The sequence below is a fragment of the Perissodus microlepis genome, chromosome 6 (genome assembly GCF_051167445.1).
Source record: "Perissodus microlepis isolate ML-2025 ecotype Zambia chromosome 6, ASM5116744v1, whole genome shotgun sequence".
Taxonomy (NCBI): Eukaryota; Metazoa; Chordata; class Actinopteri; order Cichliformes; family Cichlidae; genus Perissodus; species Perissodus microlepis.
In genome coordinates this window covers 4,504,473-4,524,487 of record NC_140466.1, presented here as the reverse complement: position 1 = coordinate 4,524,487, position 20,015 = coordinate 4,504,473, and the positions used below count along the sequence as shown (strand labels likewise).

Genomic DNA, 20,015 nt, shown 5'->3' with positions numbered 1-20,015 from the left:
TTAACACACAGAGACTTGAAGCCTGGAGAGGTGGAGGTATGCCCTGGAGTGGAGTGTGATGAAAGTTAGTAGTAGCAATACAGTATACATGTGTGTGAATGAGAGGGAGACAGATGTAACAATGAAGATGCAAGGAGTCAAAATAGTGAAGGCAGATGAGTTTAAATATCAGGGGTAAACCATCTACAGCAGCGGATAGGGCATAAGAGGGGTGAGGAAGAGAGTGTGGACAAGGTGGAGTGGGAGGAGATGAGTGTCAGGGTGATTTGTATGAATGATAAAAGCAAGAGTGAAAGGGAAGGTTTTAAATATGCTAGTGAGACCTGCAGTGATGGGTCTGGGCTGGAAACAGTGGCACTGACAAAAAAAGATAAGCCGAAGGTGGCAGAGGTGAAGATGCTAAGATTTTAAGTTTGCGTGAGCACAACTGAAGGATTAGTAATTAATACATCAGAGAGACAGCTGAGGTTGAGCATTTTGTAGTCAAAGTTAGAGAGATAAGCGTGTGTGTCAGAGGAAGGATAGTGTATATATATTGGATAAAGGATGTTGGATATGGAGCTACCAGGCAGGTAAAGAATATATAACACAGGTTGAGAGTGTTTATAATGAATAACAGGATCAATTAAACAGCAGCTTAAATACATTTGAGAAGTATTCAAGGTGACAATAGACAAATAGTGTTTAATAATATTTATAAAGGTTAGTTATGAAAATCATGACAGGAAAGGGAAAGATTGTGTTATGACAAAATGGATATCCAAATTGAAGATAATTCTCTGTCTAAATGTCTTAAAAATATTATTTAAAATTTGTAAAATTCACATTGTGCAAAAAAGCAGCTGTTGTCAGAACTTTGCCTTAATCAGCACCATATAATCCACAGTCTGGCATCCATAACAGGGCTAAGGCAGCATTAATCAGCTGCTCTTCCTGGCAGCCTCAGGTCTTACATCCGAACTAGACATGAGATGTGGGCGGGTGATGTCGATATGTGGCAGCAAAACAGCAAAATTCTTTGACCTGCATCTTATTTGGCTTGAAGTGTCTTTAAAAGAAACAAAGCCATTTGAGAATCAGAAAAACCCTTTATTAGCAATATTCACTGGTTAACTTGTAATGCAGTTTTTGATTATGCAATATAGCAATTAAAGAGAACACAGCATGAACACCTTAAATATAATGTACTAACAAGCACTTTTTCAAAGACAGTAAGAGCACAAGGTGGTTAACCACTGAAGCGTTACAGAAACACACATACTGCTACACTTCTGTGTGATGCAAAGACTACAGTTAAGCTGACATTCACTAATTTACACAGAACAAATCATCACAGTCCTGGAGTCTGCTTAAACTCGAAAAGTACTACAGGAAGTTAAAAAAAATAAATGTTTTGATTAATTGTATACACCACTATTATGTGATTTCAACGTAAGGTAGTAAGAGTACACAAGTGTCACCACGGTCCAGGAAAGGTATTGATAGTTTCGTAAGCTGATTGCACCACACAGGTTCAGATCCAGTACACCAATATCAGTGTACAACCTAAAATTATACTTAGTTTATGGATTGCACACTGTTTACGTGTGAACCTTTCCTTGCTTATCAGTCAGTCGGAACAAAAGTGTCTTTTGAACCTTTTAAATATAGTAAAGTTTGTCTAACTTTGTCAAAAAGAACAAAGTTAGGAGCTGTGACTGAACCACAAACTTCACTGTTAAAGCACACCGAAGATGTTCAACACTTAGTCTCATTTCTATAAGATGCACGTCTGACTCTTAAAGTGATCACTATATTAAACACTTTAACACCTGGTGGACTGGAGTATGCCACATCAGGAAGAGAGTCGTTGTTCTTACAGGACGAAGTAAACTTTGCGACAACAAATAATTTACCCCTTTGAAACTGTACGTTTTGCTACATTTCCTCCACCTTTTTACAAGCCAGCAAGGTTTTCTGATGGCTCGTTAGTTTAGTATGCCTACCATAGGAAAGCGTATATAGCATTTTATTTCTATGGGGCAAGTATGATATCCCAAGATCAAATCCAGCCCAGGATCGATCAGCTGCAGATAATTGGTGACTCTTGCCATAAAAACAACCCAAATACAAAAGAGAGGAGAGAGACTTTCAGAACATGATGAAAACAGAGGAAACATGGCTTCTGTTCCCATCAGTTGAAAGAAGTGAGCATTTGGAGCTGGGTGATACAAGCTACAGCATAGATTCTCTTATGCTGATAAAATTTCCATGACGTGTGGTGCTTGTGCACATTAAGCAGCCAATCATGTCACAGAAACATTTTAGAAACTGACAAATGGAAGTCACTCTAGCTTCATATCAATCTTCAGATGTCAGGTATTTACAAATAATTTCTTTGTTTACAGTTTGGACAGATTTGAGCATTTTTGTAACGTAACGCTGAGGCAAATCTTCAAAGTCACCACACATTGTTCATATCATGAAAAACCGCTGCATCACCCAGTCTTAGAACCTTGGTTCCCACACTCTAAAACAAAGTCTCCACGTGCAGAATTGATATCGAAACACTACGCAAACATGTGTTTCACAGGTAGACTCACTGCTTGATCCAGCTGTAGTCACATCTGTTCTACAGTGCACGATACATAACCTGCACAGGACACACACTGTATGTGTGTGTTCTGCAAGAACTGCAGAAAAAGCAGGAAATAAATAAACTCTCCGAAAAATAAAAACACCACAAGGAAACCCTGACACCGTTGAAAGTGAAATTATTGTATACATTAAAAAAAAAAAATACATGCATATGGTTTTTATCTTCTCTTGAGTTTAGGTCTGATGTTTTTTTCTATCCTGCTTTCTCTCGACACCAAGACATTTCATTTTGACTTGATGCAGTTTTAAAAGCAAACTTTGTTTTTAAATACTTTTCATAAAGTGACTTGAACACATATTTGCTTCACAGTCACTAGAAAAAACAGGATATAGTGCATTACCTGCGTTTTGAGACAGCTTCATTTAAATGAATCAGCTGCTGAATATCACATCCAGCACAGATAACAAAAGTTAATAACATCAGATATGACATGCTATTAACTCTTGATACCCACTTCGGTTATTTGCGTAACTCTGTCTACTAGTACTGTCAGACAGGACAGAGAAACCGCCGCCATATATTCCTCAGATCTTACAGACGTTATTAGCAGAAAGCACTACTAATCAGGGCATTCACATTCTGCGTCTCAAATCGAGCATTTCTGTTCTCCAACTTGCCATTTTGAGATCGTAAGTACAGCTACACGCATTGCACAGCAAGTATTTGGATGCACACATGTAGCTGAACGTTTTATTACCCTCAAATACCACCAAGATATTATCACTCAGTAGCAGGACAGTGCATTAACAGCACTGATTGCAACAAGAATGCTTTGCTGCCTAACTTAGGCATTAACATTACGTGCTGTGGCAATGTCATCGTTATTGTAAACGGGTGGATGGTTATGTGGGCGGTCAGAGGTTCAAAAAAGTTGGAAATAGCCCCAAGATTTGGCAACTAGAGCAACAGTTCTGCTTATCGTACATCAGGAATGTCAAACTCATTTCTCACTGTGGGCCACATACAGACCACTTTGATCTTAAGTGGGCTGAACCAATGAAACTCCCAGTTCTGTCAGTATAAAGATGCAGTTTCAAAAGCACATCTCTTTTTCTACATCATAAGGAAGTCCTGCTGTAGCAAACAACAGAAATCTGTCAGCATGACTCTGGGCTTAAAATGAAAATTAATGTGTATAATTACAGGAAGGCGCTCATGGCTCACTGCCCAGACTGTAATTATAAAACAGAATATTTTTGTTAATTCACAGAAAATGCGTTTTTTTTATGTGGACCCATTGTAAAAATAATCACATTTCTATAGAAGACAGTGACATAAGTTACCCATGTACTTTGATGTAGCATGAATCAGCATGGGGAAGGTCTATACCCGCAGCAAAAGCTGTAAAACCTATGAAAATACAGTTAGGAGTCCAAAATGTTTGCCCTTCTTCACATTTTCCAAAGTGGGCCAGTTTGGAATCTTTGTTTGGCCGATCCTAGCCCACGGGCCTCATGTTTGACACCCCTGATGTCCATGAAAAGCAGTAACAGAAATCTCTTCTACGAGACAGTGATATTTAACCTGAACAAACGTCAATAAAGATCCTGATCAGTTGTGTAAAGACAACATTTTCCTCTTCAACAACAGCTGAACAAATAGTTCCCAGAGAGCAGCTATAATCGGTCCTGATGTGAAAAATATCGTGGTTCAACTTTTTGGTGTTCAAAACATTCAAAAATTGCTAACTAATTACTTTTTCTAATCAATCTTTTTTGTTCCTCCATTTAAATAATTTTATATAATTTTATGTAGATTAAGTCTGTAATAACGAGCGATTGATTAAAGGTGCCCTGTGGAGCGTCTAACTACTGTCAGCACTGATGCATAGGATTTATGATGCCTCAATTTAGTTTCATGGTTATTTACTGAACCAGTTCATGAATCCAACAAGCCAAAAAATGCAGTGACCAACACCTACACATGCAGTTAAGTAGAAGGCAGCTTGTTAACCATAATAATTACCTTGTTAATTACATAATGCATTTTAATAAATTAGCTTTGCAAAATTTCTTTCCTGCACTTTTAGACCTTGGGACCTAAAAAAAGTTTAATGAATATTCTACAGTTATGTATAGTTACATAGTGACAATAACAGTTACGTGTTTACAAGAAAACTCCACTGGGCACCTTTAACAAAGAGCCGACTGGCTGACTGCAAACTCATTGCTGCAGCTTGCACAAAGTAATGAAGGAGCCACTCGAGAAAATCCAGAAGGCTGGATAGACAGCCTGAGCGAAGGGGAACATGAAGGAGTGGAAGGGATACGCCCTGTCAGCCACGCTGTAGAATGTAGCGGTGCCGGCCTCGCAATCCAACAGCACGCCTACGCGCTTTGGATTTGGATTAGCAAGCACAGTCTCGCTGCTGTTATGCCAGACTGACAACTTAACATTAAACCACTCGACGCACCAGGACTGGGCGTTGCGGCCCAGTCGACTGGTCGGGCCTTTGCGGTCGATGCTGTTGTAAGCCAAGCCTATGCCAACGAAGTTACTGCTGCTCAGTCGCACTTCCCAGTAATGGCGCCCTGTAGAGAAACCCTTGGAGGCGAGCACCTGGGAGCAGACAGCAAAGCGTTCGGGGCAGTCGGGGTAGTTTATGTGATCGTCTGACACAGAGGCCTTAGTGAAGTTCTCAGTCAGCGCGATGCGTTTATGGGCGGTCCTTGGATTGAAGGTGAGTACTGTGCCATCTGGAACGGACAAAAAGAAAGATCATTTCACAACAGCCACAGCTGCTGTTACCACATGATGGAAAGACACCTGCTACACTTACATTTCAGTAGTTCACTTCTCTTTTCAGCTGTGCTTATGTCTGGGGGAATATCTGTAGTTTCTACAATTAAAGACAAATGTGATTAGATCTCAAACAACAGGAACAGGCTCCCATAAACTAGTCCATTTCTGAGCTTTAAGCAATGTTTAGGATAAAATGCAAAAATCGGATGTTTACCTGGTTTCTGTTTAGGTTCAGCTGCAGGAGTACGGCCTCTGGGTTTCCCTCCAAACTCCAACAGGTTTTCCATCGAACGGCCAGTATTTTTATCACCCATACCGTCCCCAGTGGTCTGAGGATTTTTTGGTTTGGGTTCTAGAAAAACAAGAGAAGTATTTATAAAATTAAATGTGCATATATCAGATTTAAGAGACAAAATCCTAAATGAAAGAGCGGCATGGACCTCAAATTTGTGGGAGGATTTTTGTAACAGCAACGACGGTCTTTTGTCCCCCCTCATTCAAGAGTCAAACCAGGAAGCAAGTGAGCCATTTGTGCCGTTTCACCCATGTAAACAGTGATATCAGGCATATCTGCTTTTTATTGTAGTAATGATATAGGAAAGCATATTTTGCCTCAGCTTTGTGTGCTCAGTGGGTGAGTCAGACATCAGCATTCTGAAATGAGCCACTAATGAAGCTGCAGACAGTGCATGTGCACAGTAGAAAGTACAAATATTGAATTACAAGTATAAATATTTTTAAAGGTTTTTTTAAATCAGAAATGAATGATGATTCCAAATATGTGGGAGTTTTTTGTTGTTGTTTTTTTTATCCTGTTGACTAACAAATTTACAGTATGGAACTGTTCCCATTCATTTAGAGAGGACCTTCAAATTAAGCACACTACAAATGTGAAGCAAACATGTAGAACAGCCATTCCCAAAGTCAAGAGTTCTGCAGCCAACTTAAAAACGAGAAAATCCCATCTTTCTCACTCAAGCTAAATTTTCACTCTGATCAAAATACAAGATAAAGAGATCCATCATTCGCTTATCCTTTACAGGGTTGCTGGAACCTATCCCAGCTTTCATAGGGCGAGAGGCAGGGTACACCCTGGATAGCTCGACAGTCTGTCGCAGGGCCAACACACAGAGACAGACAACCATTCGTGCTCACAATCACTCTGACATTCACACCTATGGGCAATTTAGATTAATCAATTAACCTATCCCCACAAACTGCATGTCTTTGACGGAGTCCCCGGAGTACCACGCAAACACGGGGAGAACATGCAAACTCTACACAGAAAGACCCCAGCCTGACGGTGGAATTTAACTCAGGACCTTCTTGCTGTGCGGCAACAGTGCTAACCACCGTGCTGCCCCAAGATAAGATAATGCTAAATATAGATAAAGAGATGTATTTACTAAAAAATGTTATTTAAAAAAACCCAATAACCATAAACAACACAGGCTGTTGGCTATAAATTGATAATGCCACGCAGTCATACGCAAAGTGTAAAGGTCAATGTGCAACCCAAGTGCCACTGGGTCACACATTACATTTTCTAATGTAATGGGATTACATTTTCTTGCAGCCCACCAGGGGGTCCCAGCCCACACTCTGGGAATCACTGATGTAGAGGAATACTTCTTTAATAGCTGTTGCCTGACCCATACCAGAAACCCATTTCTGTGCAATAAAAGTGCTTCTTTCTGTCATTGCCTTTCACAATAAGAGACTTTGACAGCCCTCTGTGCTGACTGCAAATCACAGAAGTCAAAACAAATTATAACAGAATTTAGGATTACAATAAAATCTATTTTTAGTCTTATTAGATATGAATAACATTTATAAACATTTTGCTTGTTTTTGAGTGAGTTGCTGTGCCAATTAAATGAAAGATGACATTTTTCCTTATCAAACACTACAAATCTGGACTGATTTCATGAAGTGAATTAACTAAATTCTTTGAACTATGAGTTAAATTACAAATAATGCATGAATATAAAATGTCTGAATAATTTATCATTATTAATGGTGGTATTGTACAAGTCACATCAGTAAATGCAGAGGCTAAAGGTCATTTCCTGTACACCTGTAGTTCATTAAAAAACTGAATGACCATACAACTAAAATAATGAAAAATCTCCACAAACATATTGTTATGTGCTCAGTGTCGACAATACAGTTCAACCACAAGACGGCAACACAAAATGAAAATTAAAGCTGTTTCATACTTGGAGTCTTTTTCTTCTGGCCTGTTTTGGCCTGAGGACCTGGACTGTGAGACCTGGGGAGTTTAAGGTGACCTGGACTGGACTCCACCTCTGAAGAAGCAGTAAATAAGAACAGACATTTATGCTTGACCTGTTATAAAAATCTTGTTTTATAAACCTGGTACTGGACAGATGAATTGACTTACCATATTCCAATAAATTTCCGGAGCCCAGTGGAGACCCCACTGTAGACCACAGAGTAGTGTAGGCTGAACCTGATTTTTCAATGAAAGCATGAACATGGAGTCATTACAGTACTGACTCTTTATCAACACTTAATGTACTCAACCTCGACCACAGAATGCGGTATCAATTTGAGTATTTTCAAAATGTACTGTTCAGAAAAAATTAAGGGAACACTTGAACAATCTTAACTGACTTGATAGTTGGTGTGATTTTTATCCTGGCCTCAGTAAAGATGTTCAACTTGAATTTTTCCTTCAACAAGATCCGATACACGATTTAAGTGTTCCCTTAAGTTTTTGAGCAGTTTGATTGGAATCCTGTTTTCATTGGTCCCCACATGAAACAACTCACCAGCTGCCAAAATATCAGGGTTAACTTCTGCAACAAAATTGGACACTATCTTCACTAAACTTTCTCAATGAACCTTAAAACGTCAGACAAAATGTGTCCATGCACTCACCTGGTGTATTTAATGGTAGTCGGCTCTCGACGGGCTGTTTGAAGATCTCTGTCAGATGCTGCTTCAGGGCAGCAGCAAAGGCCTGTGATGCCAAAACCTTCTTGGAGTCCAGGCTGATTTTAGGGGAGTAAGGCTCAAAGTTAATAGCTTGGGGGAGGTTAAATGGTGCCTGAGAAGAGAGAAACACAATGTTGTACGCTCAGTCAAGATAATCATATCCCCTTTTACAAAATGTAATGAACTACTATGTGATGTAATACATTTATAATAAACAAACAAATCTGTGTACATGTGTGGGGTTTTTGTGATGGTTGTGTTAAAAATATCCCTCTAACACACGATCATAAAATCAGACATCACATCCCTGTTACAGAACAACAATTGTTTAGAATTCAATTATATTTGACTTATATAGCACCAAATCCCAAATACAGTTGCCTCATGGGGCTTTATGTTGCAACATAAAGACCCTACAATAATACAGAAACCCACAACAATCAAACGACCCCCTATGAGCAGGTGGTGACAGTGGGAAGGAAAAACTCCCTTTTAACAGGAGCCTCCAGCAGAACCAGGCTCAGGTGGGGGCAGCCATCATCCCCAAACAATACCATTTACATGCAATATATTGATTAGACGTTGCTGACAATGCCTAGCAAGCAGAGACTCCTCTGACTTTTAACAAGTTTGGTTCTAAATGCTTTACTGGTGATTGTATGACCTCATTTGCTCGTTTCGAGTCTCGCTGAATAAAACATATATTAGGGAGTGTTTTATTTATATAGCACCAGATCACAAAAACATTTGCTTCAATCTGCTTTATATTGTAAGGTTAGGACACTAAAATAAAGCAGAGAAAACTCCAACAACTCTGTGACTGTGGGAAAGTAAAACTCCCTTTTAACAGGAAGAACCCTACGCCAGAAGCAGGCTCAAGGAGGGGCAACTATGTGCCCTGACTGGTTGGGACTTTTATCATTTTGGGTGGTTACATTTCTCTGTGAGTATATTAGGTGTATATGGTTGTTTTTGGTTGGAACAGCAAAGAGACGTAAGCCAAATACTCTCCTGTTTACAGTTAGTTGCCCCTCAAGTTTAAATGGTCTGCTGCCGACGCTGAACCTAAGCCCAGTCACCTAGGCTTTGTACCCAAACCTAGCTTACAAAACTAAATTATGTGTGACCCAATTGTTTAACCTGACCTTCAACAGGTTGGGTTTGGTGTCCAACCCGAACCAACAATGGCATTTAAAGCCAACCCAACAGCTTGACCTAACCCTAACTTCTTGTTTAAAGTGTCTATCCATAACCGATGTTGGGTGTGCTGCCACCCAACATCATTTAAAACACTACCTCATTTAAAACTGACCTAGCCCCTAACCTCGACAGATCTGTGGCTTAAAGGTCGTAAGTGCCGTTTAGGGAGCTCAAGGAGCCTGAAATATTCTAACATGTTTAGAACAAAAAAAAACAAAAAAAAAAAAAAAAAAAAAAAAACTATCAAAGCTTTTCATAATAAAGGCAATGGTTGGTTCTCCAAAACAGAGGGGAAGCGATTAGAGTTATGATAGCAAAAATTCAAAGAATTCCTTAGCTATTTTGTGGTTATAGGGAAACAGTCAACTTTTTTTTAAATTCGTATTTGATACATTTCACCCATTTTCAAGCAATAAAACTCAAACATCAAGGTCCAAGGTTCTGAAATGTGGTTTGCTTGGCATTTTAGATTCGAGACACACCGACTATGAAATTCTTGGCCAACATCACCATGGACCTTAGTCGTTACCCCCTCTGTTCCTTGGAAACAAAAGCCATTCGTCATCAAAGTAAGTGGGGTGTTTGAAATTCTTCCAGCAATTTTCCACACAGAACATTTAACTAGTAGAGGGCCAGACCCTGATATCAGTCTACGATTGAATGGGTCAAGTTGGTATTCTTATACTTTGCCAAGCAAAATGAACATGCTGTTCGCTTTGTAAATTATGGCTCACAGTGCAGGAAGGGGAAAGGCAACATGAGGGTGCGGCTGCTTTTATCGTGATTTAAGTCTGTTTTAGAACCATTACACACTTTTTATCATGCGTTAGTATGTTATCATTACCAGCACCTGTATGAATTAACAATCACAGATGTCCCACCTGCAGGAAGGCCTGGGTTTGAGAGCGACTCAGCAGGCTGTGGATTTCTTCTTTAGCTTTCGTCATGTTGTCAATGTTGTCACCAAACTTCTTCATAAGAACTCTGAGTTTGGTCTGACCAGTTTCCACCTCTCGGTCCACTGCGTTCAGAGCATCGCGCTCATCTTGGACCAACATCTCCTTCATCTGCTGATACTCAGCTGTCAAAGCTCTCTTTCTGCTGGTCGCCAAGTCCTGGAGGACAGGAGTGAGAAAACATTCATAACTGGATCAGCAAAGAAATAATTCAAAATAATACAAAATGTTCCTTTAGCCTCGTCTTTGTTTTTGCTTATTTATTTTAAATGAGAAGTCTTACCTTTAGCTTGTTCTGCATGTCCTTCATTTCAAATATGATCGTCTCATTTTTCACAATCTTCCCATCCAGCAAACCCAAATTGCTCCTCAGGTCAGACTGCAAAGAGGGAAACATGATACAGTCACTTACTTTAGCCCTGTCTCTTTAAAAAAAAAAAAAAAGTTTGTTGGCATAAGTGATAACGTTGGCCGTAACCTTGGCTTTCTGGCTTCACAATGAGGGTAAACTCCTAAATGGATGCTATGGTTATACTCAGGTTATCAAGTCTCTCTTTTCATAATTCAGATATTCTAATGACAGCATAACCAATATCGAAAGATAATAACAGATGTTCAACCCAAAATTTTAAAGCTGTGAGCAGCTAAAAAGGAATTCCACTCATTCATATTTAAAAGCAGTTCTCAAACTGTGAGACACCTGCCAGTATTAGGCTACGTTCACACTGCAGGCGAAAGCGCATCAAATCCGATTTTTTTGACCCTATGCGACCCATATCCGATCATGGTATGACAGTGTGAACGGCACAAATACGATATTTTCAAATCCGATCTGGGTCACTTTCGTATGTGGTACTGAATCCGATACATATCCGATGTTTTAGAAAGCGACTGCTGTTTGAACGCATTAAATCCGTCTTTTACGTCACCGACACAAGACAGACGCCAATTATCAGCGCCAGAGAAGCGCTGGATAAGACATCGTGAACGCTTCCTGGCCATCCAGTGAAACTGTTGGGAAGACAACGTGAACATTTTATTTGTACTGTATAATCTGCAGATTCTGACAGAAATCTGCAACTATCCTTTGAAGCACCGCTCCTCTCTAAAACAGCAATAAGGATCATTATTAGGTTATTTACATTATTATGTAAATAACAAAATAACTTAAAGCAAAAATTGGGAAACGTAAAGTCCGAAGTCTTTATATTAAGGGCCATCAGTCAAACAATACTCTTTGCTCTGGGTCTAAACAGAGCGCGTTGTGTGTGAAGTCTTCTTTTGCGCATGCGGGCCGCTTTGAGCGTTCACACTAGAGCACGTTTGCTGTCGCATTTCAGTTGTAGTGTGAAGCAGACACAAAAAAAAAAAAAAAAAAAAAAAATCGGATTTGATCAAAAAAATCGGAATTGAGCATCAAGACCTGCAGTGTGAACGTAGCCTTAGTTTCTGCATCTGCAGCTGTGCAAGGACTACTAAGGTTCATCAATTTTGTCTCTTAGGTAAACGTAAGGCTCTGTGCAAACACCTGTGTTTCTGTGAAATGCCACACTATGATGTAGCAATTATGTATGGATCCTTCTGAGCCTCCAAACGGACATTCAAAACGTAGGAATGACTACTCGACCTCATCAGGTTGTAGTGTGCGGATATGTAGGCCCTATACTATTTGAGGATCTGCGTGGGTGAATGCAAAGATCTGTGCTGAGTTGTCCACAAGGCACTGCTACAACTGAGTTAAAAGATGGACGTAGTTTCCATGTCTGAAAAGTAAAGGCCATGTCTAATATCTCTTTTCCATTAGAACCTACTTGCCTCGACTCAACTTTACTCTACTTGATTTCAGTCGTTTTCCATTACAACTGAGTACCAAGCTGAAGCTTACTTCAGCTCAGTACACATTTTGCTCGTCACTGGTCTAAATTGCTAGTTTGAGCTCTTAATGAATAAAATATGATGCTCATTTTGTGAATTATGGTCCTATTTGCTGTCAGAAAGGAGGATGAATCAGGCTAAGCATATGTTATTCAATAAGTTTCAGTTTCTTATCTAGATCTGTGACATCTGGAAAACTACACAGCTTGAGGCTTTACAGGACTCCTCTAAATAGTGGGAGATGTCATGATAGCTACATCCATAGTCTGTATCCAGGTACTGGACAAAAGTCCAGTCTATTGCAGCTCCTAGACTGTGGAACAACCTCCCGATTGCCATTCGCTCTTCTGAGACTGTTCAGTCTTTTAAATCTCGTTTAAAGACCCATCTTTTTACTCTGGCTCTGACGTAAAATAGTTTGATTATCATTTGGTTGGTTTCTATGTTTGTCTCGTCTTGTGTTGTTGTTTGGTAAATTTGTCTTTTTTTATTTATTTCCTAACTTGTGAAGCACTGATCAAAACTGTTGTTTTTAAATGTGCTATATAAATAAATTTTGATTGATGGATTGAAAAGTGTAACGGGAACAACTACTCATCCATGGCATCTACCACTTTTCTCAAGTAAGTGAAACTCAGGCTAGCCATCCTGATGAAAATACAGAAACTAAGACATAATTATGTTTTAAAAGGAAAATGAACCCATCTTTGTTTAGATGTGGCTCTTTAAACTTCTCAGATGAATACTGACAAACACACACCTCTTTCCGGCTCCTTTGTTCATCGGGGGTTGTGAAGGAGCATCCTTTGTGGACCTGCTGGAGGCAAAAGCTGCAGATTGGCCGATCATGCTGGGTGCAGAAGAGCTCCATCAGCTTGTGGTGGTCGGGGCAGATGCGCTCCGACAGGTCCCCGACAGGCTCGCTCAGGCTGTGCAGACGGAAAATAGGATTCTCCCGGTGAGGGCGCAGGTGCTCCTCACAGTAAGACGCCATGCAGGTGAGGCAGGTCTTCGACGCCTCTGCTTCCATGCAGGTATCACAGCGGATGATCTCCTTTTTCTTCACTTGGCTTTCCTCTGCAGTCAGGTTGGGTTCGTTCTTGTTCGATCTCACTTTAAAGGTCTCCACGACTGCGGTGAGGACCGTGTTTTTCTTCAGCTCGGGTTTGGTGGCGAACAGGGTCCGACACTGAGGGCAGCTGTACGACTCCTTCCATGTGGCGAGCAGGCAGTCCTGGCAGAAGTTGTGTCCGCAGGGGATGGTGACCGGACAGTCAAAGGTGCTCAGACAGATGCTGCAGGTCAGCTCATCCTCCAGACTCATGATAGAAAACTGAGACTCGTCCACTGCGGCCATGATGGGACTGATGTGAGTGAGCCTGTGAGGCAGAAACGAAACTGACTTGAGGAGGCGGAAAACGAAAGTAACATTTTTCGCGTTATTTCTTGAACCTAATATTCGATACCATCGGTAAATTGTTTTTAAAAGAATAAAAATCCGCTAATGTAACATAAACCACCCTGCTATAATATATTTGAATATAAAGCGCGACACGTTTTTACATAAAATCACAAAATTAAAGTCGTTTAAATATATTCGGACTATCCGTCATTACCTGGATTCGTTTGGGTGTGCAGCAGTCTACCTGCAGAATGAACGCAGTCCAAATGGATAAACAACTTTACGACTTTACGCTGCCGTGTTGTACGCAGTTCACAGCTCCTGCGGAAGTCACTCCTCCCACCCTGTAACCCTGTACATGTGACTCAAAAGCGCACTTCCGCACACGCAGTGGACCACAGACAGAAACCAGTTACATACATAATCTCTCTACCTGAAACCAAACTAACACACCTGAGGGAAGCGCGTGACAGGTCACGCAAACAGGGATAATGACAAAAGAACGGAAGAAAGAAAGCTTCTCCCTGTTTTTGTGTACAGTCATCATTGTTTAGACTTTTAGTAGCATTCGCTGTGTCAGCACCATCAGTGATCGGGTTTATCCACAAAGTCATTTTGTGCAAAACTGAATTCAATATTTTACCTGAAGCTATATTGATCATATAAATTGAATAACTGCTACACATTAAATAGAATTTCTGTGTTTTATTTATTATCGCTGTTTAAAGAAATCGTTCTGATTTGACTCATATGACAAGGATGCCTACCGGGCATCAGGGCTGGACTGAGACAAAAAAAATAAATAAAAACCGGCCCTGGCATTTTTGGTCCAGGCGGCCAAATAACTGGTATTGAAACAGGTTTAAATCAGGTTGGTACAGTTGTTGTTGGGTTAGTCATGCAGCACGTGACAATAATTAAAAGCTACACTTTAGCTTTTCACCAAAGTAGCCATTCATTTTGCCTGAATCCTGTTAATCTCTTCCTCTAATTTCTCACCACGTTCATTTCAGCTTCCTCAGTCTCTTCCTCATTTCTCCGCAGCTGATGCAGCAGTCCTTAATTTTACACATTTGCTGCATTTATTTTTGTTTTTTTATATTGTTTTCTCTCAGCCTACTACTCCACCTTTTGGCCACTTTCGTGCTTAACTTTTTCTACTGGTGTCAAGCCAGCCTCCAATTCGAGACTTGCAGTCAAGCCAGCCTCCAGTTTGTTTTACGTTCCCTGTGTATTCAAAGTATTACGGGAATGGATGTGGAAACCGGATTTCAAAATAAAAGCCAACTTCGAGTGAATTAACAGATATGTTAAGAACATAATAACAAATAATTTAGGCTTTTTTTTTCTTTTTTTTTTTTTTTTTTTTTTTTTTTTTACAAACTCTAATGTTAGATCTATATGACACAGCCTTGTACCCTAATTGTGCCCTGTCACTATCAAGGCCATCTTATTTTGGATTTCAAAGTAAAAGCCCTGTGAATCTTCATTTTTGAACTACTATTTCAATGACTTCATAATGCTCTTAAAAGCAAAATTCGTATTTCCAAATACTATTTGAACTTTATATCAACACTCTCCAACCACAGTCTTTTTCACAGTAATACCATATCAATATCAAGTCAGTCTGATTTTGCCTTTCATAGTAATGGCCCTTTGAAATTGCCGATATTTGACTTAATCTTCTAACGATTCAAAATGCTCTAAAATGAAAAATTCTTGTTTCCACAGGGTAAGTCCACTTTAGATCAACAGTATACAGCCCCACAGTGATACCATATCAATATCAAGTCATTCTGATTTTGCCTTCAAAAATAAAAGCATTTTCAAACTGCCCATATCTGACTTGCTCCTGGAACAATTTCAAAATGCTGTAAAATGGAAAATTCCTGTTTCCACAGGGTAATTCCACTTTAGATCAACAGTATACAGCCCCACAGTGATACCATATCAATATCAAGTCATTCTGATTTTGCTTTTCAAAATAAAGGCCTTTTCAAATTGCCCATATATGACTTACTCTTGGAGCGAATTCAAAATGATCTAAAATGGAAAATTCCTGTTTCCACAGGGTAATTCCACTCCAGATCAACAGTATACAACCTCACGATGTTACCATATCAATTTTGAGTCAGGCTGAGTTAGCTTTCCAGTATAAAAGACTTTTCAAATTGACCATACAAGATATACTCTTTTAACGATTTCAAAATGCTCTTAAATTGAAAGATGCAGTTTCCACAGGATAATTCCACTTTAGATCAACAGTATCCAACCCGACAGTAAAACCATGTAAATTTCAAGTTGGTCTGATTTTGACTTTCAAATTAATGGCCCGTCGAATTTGTCCATATGTGATATACTCTTTCAATTTTTTCAGAATGTTTTAAAAATGAAAATTGCTGTTTCCACGGGATAATTTCACTCAAGATCGACAGTGCACACTATCACGGTGATATCAAGTCAATTTGCCTTTCAAAGTAATGGTCCGTTGAAATTGTCCATGTATGACCCACTCTTTCACTGACTTCAGAATCCCATTAAAAGCAAAGTTGCTGTTTCCACAAGATCATTTCAACTCTACATTGACAGTATACAACCCCACAGTTTTATCACGTCAGTATCGGCATTATAATTGTTCATTTGGTACTTTTAATAATTAAACGCGGATGCTGTTAACAGGACAATTACTGTTTCCACTAAGTAATTGGAGTTCATGCAAACCATACACAACCTCTACAGTGGTAACATCTCAATCTCAAATCAATCTCGTTTTGCATTTCAGAGTAAAAGCCTTTTGACTTTGTTTATAGGAGCTTCTCTTTCCACAACTTCAGAATGGCATTAAATGGAAAGTTCCAGCTTCTATGAATTAATACCAGTTTGTGCCAACACATATCATTGCATATAATCTAACAGTGGAGTTGGTGACCATACTTTTCGGTGACATTAGAATGCTGTTAAATAGGAAAATCCCTGTTCCCTGCTGTATACAATATGAAAAAAGTGGAGCCAGGACAATCCCTCTAGAGCCCCCATGCTGCTCAGTAATGTTCCAGAAATGCTGTTCCCCAACCTGACAAAGTTGTGTTTTCTGTTGAACCAACTCTGTTTTGTCTATATTCAAATTTTAACTTTGTGATCATATGCACTAGAGCTGATTTAATAGCTAAAAATTTTACTTTACCATGTGCTTGGTTAGCACCGTTGCCTCACAGCAAGAAGGTCCTGAGTTCAATTCCACCATCAGGCCGGAGTCTTTCTGTGTGAAGTTTGCATGTTCTCCTCGTGTTTGCGTTGGTTTTCATTTTTCTCTCCATTTTCCTGTGAGCGCAAATGATTGTCTGTCTCTGTGTGTTAGCCCTGCAACAGACTGGCGACCTGTCCAGGGTGTACCTTGCCTCTCGCTATATGTACCCTGCCTATCCCTGGGATATGCTCCAGGACCCCCGATGACCCTGGATAGTATAACTGGAAGTGAATGGATGGATGAAGCCAACTGATTCTACAGTATTTATAAAACTCTTCAGTTGCAGAAATTAATATTAGACTTCTTTTTAAGGACCTTTTCAACATTTTCATTTTATACATGTTTCCCTGGGTCAGTAGATGTTTTAAATTGCAGTCTCAGATAAATGAGAATTTGGCTCCCTGGCACTTTCATCTCGCATGATGGCATTTGACAGATAGTTCTTAAACCGTGATGGTGTTGACTTCATCAATCCAGGAGCCAGACAAAACAAGTTCCATAACACAAGCATCTTGTCTGGCTTCAGAAACAGATTGTGGATTTTACTGGGCTAGTCCTGAGAACACTGGCTGATACCACCATAACCTGTAACCTTCCTTGCCCTGGTCTAGTTTCTCAAGTTGTATGTAGCATAACCAGGCCAGAAGTCATAGTCAAGTTGGGGGTGTTTGTCAGGTTTAAAGCCACAAAATACAGTCAAGGAAAAGGATCAACACATGATTAAATAATCAAAGGCGTAGTGATGTTTGGAGGCCATTGCTTGGTGTGGAAGAGGAAACGGCGAGCTGCAAACTGAATCCTTTTGAGAATTTTATAAACCTCATATACTGTATATTAATGCTGCTGACTGGTTGCCTGTCCCCTTAATCCCAGTAATGATCTTTATTAATTCCTACGCATCCGTCATGCCTTTTTACTGACATTTGAGCTCCAGGCACTAATATTGTATTAGTTACTGAATATCAGTGCCTTTACCCTTTAATATCCTTGATCCTCAGTTTTCCCAGTCACACTACCTGAGTACTTTTGATACTAAACATATTGGGTTTTCATTTTGAAAAGCAAAATCAGACTCAATTGATTATGACAGAATTGAATCATAAAGATGTAAAAGGAAGCTGAAATTGCTAGTAAGTTGTAATTGATAGTACGTTCATATTTCAAGTCTGTGGAAAGATGTCATTCTAAATAAAGAAATTACAAAACAGCTTGCAAACCATTTCCAGGGTGATTATTTTTAAATCCAAATTAAGAAAGACTTGATTTTCACAGTGTACAACTTTGAGGGAGTATATTATTGATTTAGAGAAAAAATATTGCATGGGAACAGGGATTTTCCTATTTAACAGCATTCTAATGTCACCGAAAAGTATGGTCACCAACTCCACTGTTAGATTATATGCAATGATATGTGTTGGCACAAACTGGTATTAATTCATAGAAGCTGGAACTTTCCATTTAATGCCATTCTGAAGTTGTGGAAAGAGAAGCTCCTATAAACAAAGTCAAAAGGCTTTTACTCTGAAATGCAAAACGAGATTGATTTGAGATTGAGATGTTACCACTGTAGAGGTTGTGTATGGTTTGCATGAACTCCAATTACTTAGTGGAAACAGTAATTGTCCTGTTAACAGCATCCGCGTTTAATTATTAAAAGTACCAAATGAACAATTATAATGCCGATACTGACGTGATAAAACTGTGGGGTTGTATACTGTCAATGTAGAGTTGAAATGATCTTGTGGAAACAGCAACTTTGCTTTTAATGGGATTCTGAAGTCAGTGAAAGAGTGGGTCATACATGGACAATTTCAACGGACCATTACTTTGAAAGGCAAATTGACTTGATATCACCGTGATAGTGTGCACTGTCGATCTTGAGTGAAATTATCCCGTGGAAACAGCAATTTTCATTTTTAAAACATTCTGAAAAAATTGAAAGAGTATATCACATATGGACAAATTCGACGGGCCATTAATTTGAAAGTCAAAATCAGACCAACTTGAAATTTACATGGTTTTACTGTCGGGTTGGATACTGTTGATCTAAAGTGGAATTATCCTGTGGAAACGGCATCTTTCAATTTAAGAGCATTTTGAAATCGTTAAAAGAGTATATCTTGTATGGTCAATTTGAAAAGTCTTTTATACTGGAAAGCTAAATCAGCCTGACTCAAAATTGATATGGTAACATCGTGAGGTTGTATACTGTTGATGTAAAGTGGAATTACCCTGTGGAAACTGAAATCTTCCTTTTTAGAGCATTTTGAAACCGTTAAAAGAGTAGGTCGTATATGGGCAATTTGAAAAGGCTTTTATTTTGGAAGGCAAAATCAGAATGACTTGATATTGATATGGTATCACTGTGGGGCTGTATACTGTTGATCTAAAGTGGAATTACCCTGTGGAAACAGGAATTTTCCATTTTACAGCATTTTGAAATCACTGAAAGTTCGGTCAATTGTGGACAATTTGAAAAGGCTTTTACTTTGGAAGGCATAATCAGAATGACTTGATATTGATATGGTATCACTGTGGGGCTGTATACTGTTGATCTGGAGTGGAATTACCCTGTGGAAACAAGAATTTTTCATTTTAGAGCATTTTGAATCGTTAGAAGATTAAGTCAAATATCGGCAATTTCAAAGGGCCATTACTATGAAAGGCAAAATCAGACTGACTTGATATTGATATGGTATTACTGTGAAAAAGACTGTGGTTGGAAAGTGTTGATATAAAGTTCAAATAGTATTTGGAAATACGAATTTTGCTTTTAAGAGCATTATGAAGTCATTGAAATAGTAGTTCAAAAATGAAGATTCACAGGGCTTTTACTTTGAAATCCAAAATAAGATGGCCTTGATAGTGACAGGGCACAATTAGGGTACAAGGCTGTGTCATATAGATCTAACATTAGAGTTTGTAAAAAAAAAAAAAAAAAAAAGAAAAGAAAAAAAAAGCCTAAATTATTTGTTATTATGTTCTTAACATATC

At 39.1% G+C, this 20,015-nt stretch overlaps 1 protein-coding gene across 1 annotated transcript; it reads right to left on the bottom strand.

Annotated features, from left to right (window-relative positions):
• Positions 1-1,068: 1,068 nt before the first annotated feature.
• On the bottom strand, positions 1,069-14,120 carry LOC146384864 (E3 ubiquitin/ISG15 ligase TRIM25-like). Its single transcript, XM_084930285.1, has 10 exons — positions 13,989-14,120; positions 13,133-13,751; positions 10,781-10,876; positions 10,423-10,656; positions 8,285-8,453; positions 7,785-7,853; positions 7,600-7,689; positions 5,595-5,732; positions 5,418-5,477; positions 1,069-5,334 (listed from the first exon to the last, which is right to left on the bottom strand). The coding sequence occupies exons 2-10, from the start codon at positions 13,727-13,729 to the stop codon at positions 4,802-4,804; spliced, it is 1,986 nt and encodes a 661-aa protein (XP_084786411.1). The 5' UTR covers positions 13,730-13,751; positions 13,989-14,120; the 3' UTR covers positions 1,069-4,801.
• Between the last annotated feature and the right edge of the window lie 5,895 nt (positions 14,121-20,015).